Raw genomic sequence first — 12820 nt, 5'->3', positions numbered from 1 at the left:
TGGAACAAGAAGCATCAGCCTTGAGTCTACTGCATGTTGATGCAATGGAGTGTCTGCAACAATGTATCTTCACCAACTCAGAGCTGACAGGCCTACATTACCGGTTTCAAAGCAGTCTACCCATTCCTCCATGGTCGTCCCAAAGCAGCCTACCCATTCCTCCATGGTCGTCCCAAAGCAGCCTACCCATTCCTCCAACGTCGTCCCAAATGTATCCAACAGTAGTCGTTTCAATTGGCTGGTCATTATTATCCTCTGAACAAGCGCTGTATCTTTAAATGGGCCGATAAGTTGACAGGAAAAATAAGTTGAAGAAAGACAGGTTCTGGACGGGCCTACTAAAGACAGGTTCTGCCAGACCCGCTAGTGGCATGGAGGGCTGAGCTCTGAGATGGGAGACCTAGTGTGGCCTCGCTACTCGTTTATGGGTCTGTTCCACATTCCCTCCATCCCCCTCACGACGCCATCTGTTTGTGGCATGGGACACAGAATGTGGAAGTGAAATAAAATACGACATTTTGGCTACATAGTGGCTGTCGTACATGGGCTGTTTGTTTACCAGCCGATGTTATCCGACATAAAGACAACGAAACAACCGCGTCAACAGCCCATTACACCGCCGCGACACGCAAAGAAACATTTTCACAGCGAGTGAAAAGGAATAAATGACGTTGGACTACAAACCCAATCGCCTCGCCGGCCGGTCGCTCTGTTGTTTCCTCCTTTATTTCACCAAGCAACAGATATTCAACTCACCTGGTTCCCAAAGAGGTTTATGGTGGCGAGGTGATAGTGGTGGCTTTTAATATGAGAAAGCAGTTTGAACGTCGTGTCCCCGTTGACGTTGTATGTCGAGCAGGACGGAAGGAGGAAGGGATTGAAACAGGCCTGACGTAAATGAAGAAACAACAGAGACGTCGTCCTCCTCCTCCTCGCTGGCAGACAGGAGACAAGCGCTGACAAACTGACCTGGAGAATAGACACCTCGTTACTACTGCCATATTACTAACATATAATACATTTACCAGCTTTCTTTTTAGTCACAGAACATATTCCGCCAGGCCAACAGGCTCCAACTCAAGGTGTGCCCCTAGCGGACTAAAGCTCACTGCATGGTGAAGGAAGTTTATGGTGAACTTCACCAACACACTGGAACAGAGACCAGGCTCTGCGGAATCCAGCTCCGACTACATCCATTCGCTCAAGGTCAATACCTCAACAAATAGAAACCATGAACCGCCTACCTTGTACCTATGTTTGTCCTCTGTAGTGGCGTGTCTTTCTTAGTTTGTTAAAATCTATACTTCTCCAATAAACATCCATCAAATACAACCAGCGACTTTTATTGTCGTTTCTGAAGGAAAAGGATGACATGACGTATGCCCTGTCTCCAAACCCCATTGTCCAATCAGATCAGTCGCTCTCCAGCTGGTGACACCATTCCTGTCCAGATCATTACAGGCGCAGGGAAACTATATGTGATGGCAGAACTGGATTGACTTGGCACATTCCTGTCCAGATCATTACAGGCGCAGGGAAACTATATGTGGTGGCAGAACTGGATTGACTTGGCACATTTCTGTCCAGACTCTACAGATATTGAGGAATAACGACAGAGAAATCATAGAAATACACTTGTGTTTTTTACAGTCATTTTATAGCATAGCAAAAGGTCGGTGGTTGTATTCACCTTTATTGAAAAAGTCTAAAGAAAGGAACGCAACTATTGTTATAAAGGGCTCTTCACCATGTGGAGTTTGGTCCGCAAGATCTGCCCCATGCAACCAATATTTACATTCATTATTAACATTTTCTTCTCCTTACTCTCTATTTATAACGGATAATAATAATTAATAATATCCCATAAAGTCCTTATTAGGCGTTATTAAGCCACCAGAGGGCGCTCTAGCACAATATACCCTGCAGACAGGCTTGGTGCAGGCCATAGAGAATAATAGAGGCCTCTAGTGGCCAAAAGGATATATTAGTATGGGCAGCGCCATTGATGGCTTCAGCTGTTTTAATATAGTTAACTGGTTGGGACTTCCAACTTTATTGGCTGGTCCCTCCTGATTGATCCCTCCCGATAACCCTGTTGGAGTCATGTCCTATCGGGATCAGACAATCATGAAGAAAAATGACTACTTCAATATGAAGATTGCTTCAATGGCGCTGCCATGCTGTTATGCTATAATGGCAACAGATATAAAGATGAGTCCTCTATCTATCTCTATGGCGCAGGCCCAGGAGGCTACTGCCTGCCTTGTATTTTGGAAGGAGTGTGTAATTCCTTCATGTTTAAGGTTCAGTTTGATTCTGTTATGATAGATCTATAAAAAAAAATCAATTTTTTTTCTTCTAAAAAATAAATTTTAAAATATAAAAAAATAAAAAATAAATACTCAAATCTAAACAAAAATAACTAAAAATAAAAAATGCATGAAATGAAATGTATGCATTCACTACTGTAAGTCGCTCTGGATAAGAGCGTCTGCTAAATGACTAAAATGTAAATGTATTAGGATTCTTCAGATATTCAGCAGCTATGATTGTTGTGACTGAACACTGAACTCTTAATGTGCATACAGTAGTCTAAAGGCCCTTCTATAATGAACTTGATTTAATTTTTTGTACTTTTATTTATTGAAGGTAGCCCAATTGAGACCAGGGTCTCATTCCCAATGGTGCGCTGAGAACAAACACCAGGGTCCTAAACTGCCCTTGTGGTACCAGGGAAACATTTGTTGAGATCGGTGTGGAATAACTTGACTGGCCTGCACAGAGCCCTGACCTCAACCCAATCGAACATCTTTGGGATGAATTGGAACGCCAACTGCGAGCCAGTCATTTCGCTACACCCGCAATAACATCTGCTAAACACGTTATGTGACCAATAAAATTTGATTTGAATCGAGATGCAAGGAATTTGGTAGGTTATTCAAACTAAGGGTGGCACTAAAACTAATGGATGAATTACCTAAATATGTTGAGACCAGAGGGACCTCAAGAGTTAACCAATCCTGCGAGCGGGTTTTGTAGCTCATTCTTTTATACATTAGCAACAAAGTTAGGTAAGTTGGAAGCTTGTGTAGTAGGGCGTGGTTAACAAAAAGGGAGTAATTCATGGGACAAGAGTAGTGGCTGCTTCCACTAATCCAGAGTCCAATGGCGGCGAGCTTTACACCACTCCAGCCGATGCTTGGCATTGTGCATGGTGATCTTAGGCTGGCGCGCGGCTGCTCGGCCATGGAAACCCATTTCATGAAGCTCCCGACGAACAGTTCTGGTGCTTACGTTGCTTCCAGAGGCAGTTTGGAACTCGGTAGTGAGTGTTGCAACCGAGGACAGACGATTTTTACGCGCTTCAGCACTCGGCGATCCCGTTCTGTGAGATTGTGTGGCCTACCACTTCTTGGCTGAGCCGTTGTTGCTCATAGACGTTTCCACTTCACAATAACAGCACTTACAGTTGACCGGGGAAGCTCTAGCAGGGAAGATATTTGTCGAACTGACTTGTTGGAAAGGTGGCATCCTATGAGGGTGCCACGTTGAAAGTCACTGAGCTCTTCAGTAAGGCCATTCTACTGCCAATGTTTCCTATGGAGATTGCATGGCTGTGTGCTCGATTTTATACACCTGTCAGCAACAGGTGTGGCTGAAATAGCAGCCAGGATCGCCCACCTGTCCGGGTGCAGCCAGGGTCGCCCGCCTGTCCGGGCGCAGCCAGAGTCGGCCGCCAGCCGGGCGCAGCCAGGGTCGCCTGCCAGTCATCCGGCGCAGCCAGGGGCGCCACCTAAGTGGGCTAAGCCGAGGGTGGAGCGGGGTCCACGGCCCGCACCAGAGCCGCCGCCGTAGGAAGGCCCACCCGGACCCTCCCCTTTAGTGTCAGGTTTTGCGGCCGGAGTCCGCACCTTTGGGGGGGGGGGGGGGGGGTACTGTAACGCCCTGGCCATAGAGAGGGGTTTTTAGTTCTCTATTTTGGTTAGGCCAGGGTGTTACATGGGTGGGCGTTCTATGTTGGTTTGTTTCTTTGGTTTGGCCGTGTGTGGCTCTCAATCAGGAACAGCTGTAGATCGTTGTTGCTGATTGAGAGTCATACATAGGCAGCCTGTTTTTCCTTTGGGGTTTGTGGGTGATTATTTTCTGTTTAGTTTTGTACCTAGCAGAACTGTAGGCTGTCGTTCATTTTCGTGTTTTGTTTGAAGTATTTCTATTAATTAAATATTGAATATGAACACTCACCACGCTGCGCTTTGGTCCCCTACTTCCACAGACGACGGTCGTTACATTTAGACATTTCTGCTAATTTTATTGAAAATGAAATACCAAAATATCTAATTTACATAAGTATTCATCCCCCTGAGTCAATACCTTCTAGATGCACCTTTGGCAGCGATTACAACTGAGCTTTTCTGGGTAAATCTCTAAGAGCTTTGCACACCTGGATTGTGCAACATTTCTCCATAATTTTTTTCAGAATTCTTCAAGCTCTGTCAAATTAGTTGTTGATCATTGCTCGACAAATATTTTCAGGTCTTGCCATTGATTTAAGTCAAAACTCAGCCACATTCACGGTCTTCTTGGTAAGCAACTCCAGTGTATATTTGGCCTTGTGTTTTAGGTTATTGTCCTGCTGAAAGGTGAATTAATCTCTGTGTCTGGAGGAAAGCAGACTGAACCAGGTTTTAGTCTGTGCTTAGCTCCATTCCGTTTCTTTTTTATCCTGAAAACCTCCCCAGTCCTTAACGATTACAATCACACCCATAACATGATGCATCCACCACTATTCTTGAGATTACGGAGAGTGCTACTCAGTAATGTGTTGTATTTGCCCCCAACATAACATTTTTGCAGTATTACTTTAGTGCCTTACTGCAAACAGGATGCATGTTTGGAATATTTGTATTATGTAGAGGCTTCCTTCTTTTCACTCTGTCAATTAGGTTAGTATTGTGGAGTAACTAGAATGTTTTTGATCCATCCTCAGTTTTATCCTATCACAGCCATTAAACTCTGTAACTGTTTTAAAGTCAAAGTCACCATTGGCTTCATAGTGAAATCCCTGAGCATAACATTTTACATTTTTAGTCATTTAGCAGACGCTCTTATCCAGAGCGACTTACAGTAGTGAATGCATACATTTCATACATTTTTTTTTTCTGTGCTGGCCCCCCATGGGAATCGAACCCACAACCCTGGCGTTGCCAACACCATGCTCTACCAACTGAGCTACAGGGAAGGCTGAGCAGTTTCCTTCCTCTGCGGCAACTGAGTTAAGAAGGACACCTGTATCTTTGTAGTTACTGGGTGTATTGATACACCATCCAAAGCGTAATTAATAACTTCACCATGCTCAAATGAATATGCTTTTTATTTTTACACATCTACCAATAGGTGCCCTTCTTTGCGAGGCATTAGAAAACCTCCCTGGTCTTTTTGGTTGAATCTGTTTGCAATTCACTGCTCGACTGAGGGACCTTACAGATCATTTGTATCTGTACGGTACAGAGATGAGGTAGTCATTCAGAAATCACATGAAACACTATTGTTGCACAGAGTGAGTCCATTATTACGTTACTTGTTAAGCACATTTTCCCTCCTGAACATATTTAGGCCGTAACAAATGGGGTTGAATACTTGAAAAACACAGTTCCACTTTGACATTATGGGACATTGGGTGTAGGCCAGTGACAACAAAAAAATCTAAATTTAATCCATTAACTCAGGTCAAGGGGTGTCAATACTTTCTGAAGGCACTGTACCTACCGGCTCTCTAACAAGTTGGCCAGCAATAGTTTCTGAAGGCACTGTACCTACCGGCTCTCTAACAAGGTCAGCAATACTTTCTGAAGGATCTCTACCTACCGGCTCTCTAACAAGGTCAGCAATACTTTCTGAAGGATCTGTACCTACCGGCTCTCCAACAAGTTGGTCAGCAATACTTTCTGAAGGAACTGTACCTACCCACTCTCTAACAAGTTGGTCAGCAATACTTTTTGAAGGATCTGTACCTACCGGCTCTCTAACAAGTTGGCCAGCAATACTTTCTGAAGGAACTGTACCAACCGGCTCTCTAACAAGTTGGCCAGCAATACTTTCTGAAGGAACTGTACCTACCGGCTCTCTAACAAGTTGGCCAGCAATACTTTCTGAAGGCACTGTACCTACCGGCTCTCTAACAAGTTGGCCAGCAATACTTTCTGAAGGAACTGTACCTACCGGCTCTCTAACAAGTTGGTCAGCAATACTTTCTGAAGGATCTGTACCTACCGGCTCTCTTAACAAGTTGGTCAGCAATACTTTCTGAAGGATCTGTACCTACCGGCTCTCTAACAAGGTCAGCAATACTTTCTGAAGGATCTGTACCTACCGGCTCTCTTAACAAGTTGGTCAGCAATACTTTCTGAAGGATCTGTACCTACCGGCTCTCTTAACAAGTTGGTCAGCAATACTTTCTGAAGGATCTGTACCTACCGGCTCTCTAACAAGGTCAGCAATACTTTCTGAAGGATCTGTACCTACCGGCTCTCTAACAAGGTGGTCAGCAATACTTTCCTGTTGAGATTTTGTCAAACATTTCAAGCAGCTGAAGAACAAACGGCACAGACAACCAATAGAGTTTAAATGTCATTTAATTTCAACGTTCTGGATTGTAAGAAACATTTACATGATTTTGCAGGGATTAGTTTCAGGCTGTATATACCAATGAATGGTGTCTTACAGCCTGATGAATCAGACTACCCTTATTGCTACTATTCATTTCCAATGAAGGGTAGTACCTCTCAATAGCATTCTACATCTCTGCTCTGACAAAACAACCTCCTCTGAGTCCAATATCTATATTGGAGATAGGCAGTATCAACCCTTTAACCCGTCTCAAATGGTGACAGAGGATAAACTAGAACAGAGCTCTGATGCTGTGGCTACAGCTGCTAGAGGACCCTAAGGCTTCAGTTATGGTGCTAAATAACACAAGGGTTAGGGTTAACCCCTACCCCTAAGGCTTCAGTTATGGTGCTAAATAACACAAGGGTTAGGGTTAACCCCTACCCCTAACCCTAAGGCTTCAGTTATGGTGCTAAATAATACAAGGGTTAGGGTTAACCCCTACCCCTTAACCCTAACCCCTAACCCTTAAGGCTTCAGTTATGGTGCTAAATAACACAAGCAAACATGAACTAAAAAGACATACACTTTATTTGGAATCAGCGGGGCACACAGTTTGCTATAAAAATCTACAGGTATATTGTGGCTTGGTGGTCATCATGCTACACTATAGAATAATGTTCAGAATGAGACATGCAGAATCAACGTGGGCAAACCGCTAAATCCTTCGCTCTATTAATTCAATCAGGTAGATAGTTTATTACGGTCGAATCCAATAAGCCACAACGAGCAGTGTGATTTGCCATAAGGGAAGAATGTAGGAATCTAAAATGTAGAGATCCGTTCTCATAACATCAAGAAGAAGTCCTGTGACACAATGGGACGGGTGTCTGTCTTCTGGACGTTATTTGGACTTGGGGTCATGACCTTCCTTGTCAGCTGCCCTTCTCTGCTTCTGCTGCATTATCTCTGCATCCCTACAAGGAATGGGGTGCATGTGAGATGCAACATCCTCAGACTCATGGCCATATAATATAACTCATTGGGCCAGTTTCCCGGAGCCAGATAACACCTACTCCTGGGAAAGAAAGCATGTTCAATGGAGAATCTCCAGGACAAGGCCACATCTGGGTCCCAGGAAACCACACCTTTATTATTAAATTGAAATCAATCATATGACGGATTCCTTTGTGACGACTACACTGCTAAGAGGAATGCAATGAAAATCAAGCTTTAGATTCAAGCTTTATGTCAGGTGCATTAAGACTGAACACTATCTAGATACCTCAGCTAGTATATAGACTGAACACTATCTAGATACCTCAGCTTGTATATAGACTGAACACTATCTAGATACCTCAGCTAGTATATAGACTGAACACTATCTAGATACCTCAGCTTGTATATAGACTGAACACTATCTAGATACCTCAGCTTGTATATAGACTGAACACTATCTAGATACCTCAGCTTGCGTGCAGCAGCAGACAACCCATCCTCACTCTTCTTGCCCTTGGTCTGGTCTGCTTGCTTCTTGGCATTCTTCGCTCGGGCAAGTTCACGCTGGTTTCCTCCTGCAACCCAGAGAAACACAACAACAAAAGAGGATGAGAATGTGCGTTACACAGGAGAAGACAGACTTGGCGCTCCGGTACCGCTTGCAGTGCGGTTGCAGAGAGAACAGTCTTTGACTAGGGTGGCTGGAGTCCTGGATGGCAGGAAGCTTGGCCCCATTGATGTACTGGGCCGTACACACTACCCTCCATAGTGACTTGTGGTCGGAGGCCGAGCAGTTGCCATACCAGGCAGTGATGCAACCAGTCAGGATGCTCTCGATGGTGCAGCTGTAGAATCTTTTGAGGATCTGAGGACCCATGACAAATCTTTTCCGTTTCCTGAGGGGGAATAGGCTTTGTCGTGCCCTCTTCACGACTGTCTTGGTGTGCTTGGACCATGTTAGTTTGTTGTTGATGTGGATGCCAAGGAACTTGAAGCTCTCAACCTGCTCCACTACAGCCCCGTCGATGAGATGCTCGGGCCTCCTTTCCCTGTAGTCCACAATCATCTCCTTTGTCTTGATCACATTGAGGGAGAGGTTGTTGTCCTGGCACCACACGGTCAGGTTTCTGACCTCCTCCCTATAGGCTGTCTCATCGTTGTCAGTGATCTGGTTGATGCTTATTTATATAACCCTCTTAGGCCTCACTCCCCCCTATCTGAGATACCTACTGCAGCCCTCATCCTCCCCATACAACACCCGTTCTGCCAGTCACATTCTGTTAAAGGTCCCCAAAGCGCACACATCCTTGGGTCGTTCCTCTTTTCAGTTCGCTGCAGCTAGCGACTGGAACGAGCTACAACAAACACTCAAACTGGACAGTTTTATCTCAATCTCTTCATTCAAAGACTCAATCATGGACACTCTTACTGACAGTTGTGGCTGCTTTGTGTGATGTATTGTTGTCTCTACCTTCTTGCCCTTTGTGCTGTTGTCTGTGCCCAGTAATGTTTTTACCATGTTGTGCTGCTACCATTGTTGTTATCATGTGGTGTTGCTACCATGCTGTGTTGTCATGTGTTGCTGCCATGTTGTGTTGCTGCCATGTTGTGTTGCTACCATTGTTGTTGTCATGTGGTGTTACTACCATGCTGTGTTGTCATGTGTTGCTGCCACCATATTGTGTTGTCTAGTGTTGCTGCCATGCTATGTTGTCTTAGGTCTCTCTTTATGTAGTGTTGTCTCTCTTGTCGTGATGTGTGTTTTGTCATATATATATATATATATATATATATATATATATATATATATATATATATATATATATATTTTATTATTATTATTATTATTTTTTTTCTTTCAATTCACCCAAGGCTGAAAAAGGGCAAAAGAACACTGGTTAAGCTGGAACACAAGCCCATTGCAAATGAATGGAATGGAACGTTCGCAGAGTGACGCTTAGAATTCCATTTCGCCTAAATGGCACAAAAAATGGATACCTTTTTATTTTACCACTACAATCTGTTCTTAGGACCAAACTGAAAAATAACAACTTGTGTAGAAAGTAAACTAAGTAAACTAACTAAGTGCTAAGTGTGCTTATGACTGCATAACGAAGTAGGAAAACATTGCAACTACTTCTGGTCTAGCGTTTGATGACAACTGAATACACTGCACTGCCTTACATAATTAGAAAGAGGAAATTCTCATGTCCGACTTGAAAAAGTAAAAATATACACATTGCGAGGTATTTGGCAAAATAGACAGACACCTATATTCACCTATAGGAAACAATGGGACGAGCTGAGTTGACTGAGTTTCCATCTGAACTACCAACAACGTGGCAGGTCTCATTGTTAACAATAGAACGCAGGCATTGTGACGTAGAACAACAATAAGCTGAGAACAGAACGCTGGTGACGCGCAGCTCAATAGAACTACGGCAAGAGGCTGGGTCATACGGGCTCCACGGCGGATGCGATTAACTCGTTTTATCAGGAAAAAACAGCGTTAAAAATGTCACGTGTCCAATAGAGACAGAACTACGGCAAGAGGCTGGGTCATACGGGCTCCACGGCGGATGCAATTAACTCGTTTTATCAGGAAAAAACAGCGTTAAAAATGTCATGTGTCCAGCCTAACAGAAACAAACCCCTACTATTTCAGACAACTTGTCATTCGATGGCTAGCTACATTCGCTAACGTTAGGCCACCAAAGTAAACAAACACTAGGTTTGCAAGGCTAAACGTGTAATTTTTAGGCGAAGGAAATGCGATAACAGACCAATGGCTGGCTGTTTGGCTGGAGATACTGTAGATAGCCAACGTTAAAGAAAGCTGGATAGCTATTAAGTAGCGAACCTAACCTTGCTAGCTAGCCATTGCTAGAACGTCTCTGGCCAAAGCACAACGCATTTGCCATGAATGGCGTAGAGGCGGCAGCTAGAAATGATCCGTTAGCAAACTAACCGAAATTATATCACACATGAAATGAAGTCAATCGTACAGTTAAAGAATATGGTGATACCCACTGGTCATTATTCCGATTTTGATGCTTTCAGAATAGTAGATAAGCTCACCCAAAGGGCCGCCGACAGCTAGTAGCTACCTTCCTGAACCTGACGTCACAACAACACCGTACAGAAATCTCGCGATAACACAGCAGTCAAACGTGAGGAAGAGAGGCATGTAACACATAATCTTTGGTGTTATCAAAAAAGTTCTGCAGATGTGAAACCTCTAAATAATTGGAAAGATGCGCCATTGTAATAAGTGTAAATGTGGTGACAAAGTACAATTTAATAGTATTTAAAAACAGCTAGTTACACATTAATCACAATGTATCTGTCTCCTGAAGATATCTAACAGTTCCCCATGAATGGGATACAGTGTTACATGTAGGCCTACAGCAGAGGACAGTGTAACCAGCCACATTAAACAGGAGTACTGGATCCCGTAGACATACAGGACTGGAGCCCGTAGGCACACAGGACTGGAGCCCATAGACACACAGGACTGGAGCCCATAGACACACAGGACTGGAGCCCATAGACACTGGAGCCCGTAGACACACAGGACTGGAGCCCATAGACACACAGGACTGGAGCCCGTAGACACACAGGACTGGAGCCCATAGACACACAGGATTGGAGCCCATAGACACACAGGACTGGAGCCCGTAGACACACAGGACTGGAGCCCATAGACACACAGGACTGGAGCCTCTAGACACACAGGACTGGAGCCCATAGACACACAGGACTGGATCCCATAGACACTGGAGCCCGTAGACACAGGACTGGAGCCCATAGACACACAGGACTGGAGCCCGTAGACACACAGGACTGGAGCCCATAGACACACAGGATTGGAGCCCATAGACACACAGGATTTGAGCCCGTAGACACACAGGACTGGAGCCCGTAGACACACAGGACTGGATCCCATAGACACTGGAGCCCGTAGACACAGGACTGGAGCCCATAGACACACAGGACTGGAGCCCGTAGACACACAGGACTGGAGCCCATAGACACACAGGATTGGAGCCCATAGACACACAGGATTGGAGCCCGTAGACACACAGGACTGGAGCCCGTAGACACACAGGACTGGAGCCCGTAGACACATAGGACTGGAGCCCGTAGACACAGGACTGGAGCCCATAGACACACAGGACTGGAGCCCGTAGACACACAGGACTGGAGCCCATAGACACACAGGATTGGAGCCCATAGACACACAGGATTTGAGCCCGTAGACACACAGGACTGGAGCCCGTAGACACACAGGACTGGATCCCATAGACACTGGAGCCCGTAGACACAGGACTGGAGCCCATAGACACACAGGACTGGAGCCCGTAGACACACAGGACTGGAGCCCATAGACACACAGGATTGGAGCCCATAGACACACAGGATTGGAGCCCGTAGACACACAGGACTGGAGCCCGTAGACACACAGGACTGGAGCCCGTAGACACATAGGACTGGAGCCCGTAGACACACAGGACTGGAGCCCATAGACACACAGGACTGGAGCCCGTAGACACACAGGACTGGAGCCCATAGACACTGGAGCCCGTAGACACACAGGACTGGAGCCCATAGACACACAGGACTGAAACCCGTAGACACACAGGACTGGAGTCCGTAGACACACAGGACTGGAGCCCATAGACACTGGAGCCCATAGACACACAGGACTGGAGCCCATAGACACACAGGACTGGAGCCCATAGACACACAGGACTGGAGCCCATAGAGACATAGGACTGGAGCCCATAGACACACAGGACTGGAGCCCGTAGACACACAGGACTGGAGCCCGTAGACACACAGGACTGGAGCCCGTAGACACACAGGACTGGAGCCCATAGACACACAGGACTGGAGCCCATAGACACACAGGACTGGAGCCCATAGACACACAGGACTGGAGCCCGTAGAGACATAGGACTGGAGCCCGTAGACACACAGGACTGGAGCCCGTAGATACACAGGACTGGAGCCCGTAGATACACAGGACTGGAGCCCGTAGATACACAGGACTGGAGCCGATAGACACACAGGACTGGAGCCCATAGACACACAGGACTGGAGCCCATAGACACACAGGACTGGAGCCCATAGACACACAGGACTGGAGCCCATAGACACACAGGACTGGAGCCCATAGACACACAGGACTGGAGCCCATAGAGACACAGGACTG

At 45.6% G+C, this 12820-nt stretch overlaps 2 protein-coding genes and 1 non-coding gene across 5 annotated transcripts in view; all 3 read right to left on the bottom strand.

The window, feature by feature from the left end:
- The window catches only part of LOC106592362 (uncharacterized), a 214218-nt gene extending 212848 nt beyond the window's left edge, over positions 1-1370 (bottom strand). The window contains exons 1-2 of one of the 2 annotated variants that reach the window (XM_082958041.1): positions 1245-1370; positions 757-969 (exon numbers count right to left, since the gene is read on the bottom strand). The gene's annotated coding sequence lies outside the window, so the exon portion shown is untranslated. Of the gene's footprint in view, positions 1-756; positions 1117-1244 lie in introns of those variants that run through there. The other variant, XM_082958040.1, reaches the window with a different exon arrangement.
- Positions 1371-5166: 3796 nt separating this feature from the next.
- trnaa-ggc (transfer RNA alanine (anticodon GGC)) lies at positions 5167-5242 on the bottom strand. The gene has a single exon. It is a non-coding gene; the product is annotated as a tRNA-Ala (tRNA).
- A 1372-nt stretch (positions 5243-6614) lies between these two features.
- Positions 6615-10750, bottom strand: LOC106591183 (small EDRK-rich factor 2). 2 transcript variants are annotated; one of them, XM_014182395.3, is made up of 3 exons: positions 10636-10750; positions 8072-8180; positions 6615-7583 (listed from the first exon to the last, which is right to left on the bottom strand). In XM_014182395.3, the coding sequence occupies exons 1-3, from the start codon at positions 10640-10642 to the stop codon at positions 7511-7513; spliced, it is 189 nt and encodes a 62-aa protein (XP_014037870.1). In that variant the 5' UTR covers positions 10643-10750; the 3' UTR covers positions 6615-7510. The 2 variants fall into 2 exon arrangements, with proteins under 2 accessions (XP_014037870.1, XP_014037868.1); XM_014182393.3 differs by lacking the exon at positions 10636-10750 and adding an exon at positions 9886-10539.
- Positions 10751-12820: the final 2070 nt, after the last annotated feature.

The sequence above is a fragment of the Salmo salar genome, chromosome 11 (genome assembly GCF_965601325.2).
Source record: "Salmo salar chromosome 11, fSalSal1, whole genome shotgun sequence".
Lineage (NCBI taxonomy): Eukaryota > Metazoa > Chordata > Actinopteri > Salmoniformes > Salmonidae > Salmo > Salmo salar.
This window is presented reverse-complemented; position numbering and strand designations above follow the sequence as displayed.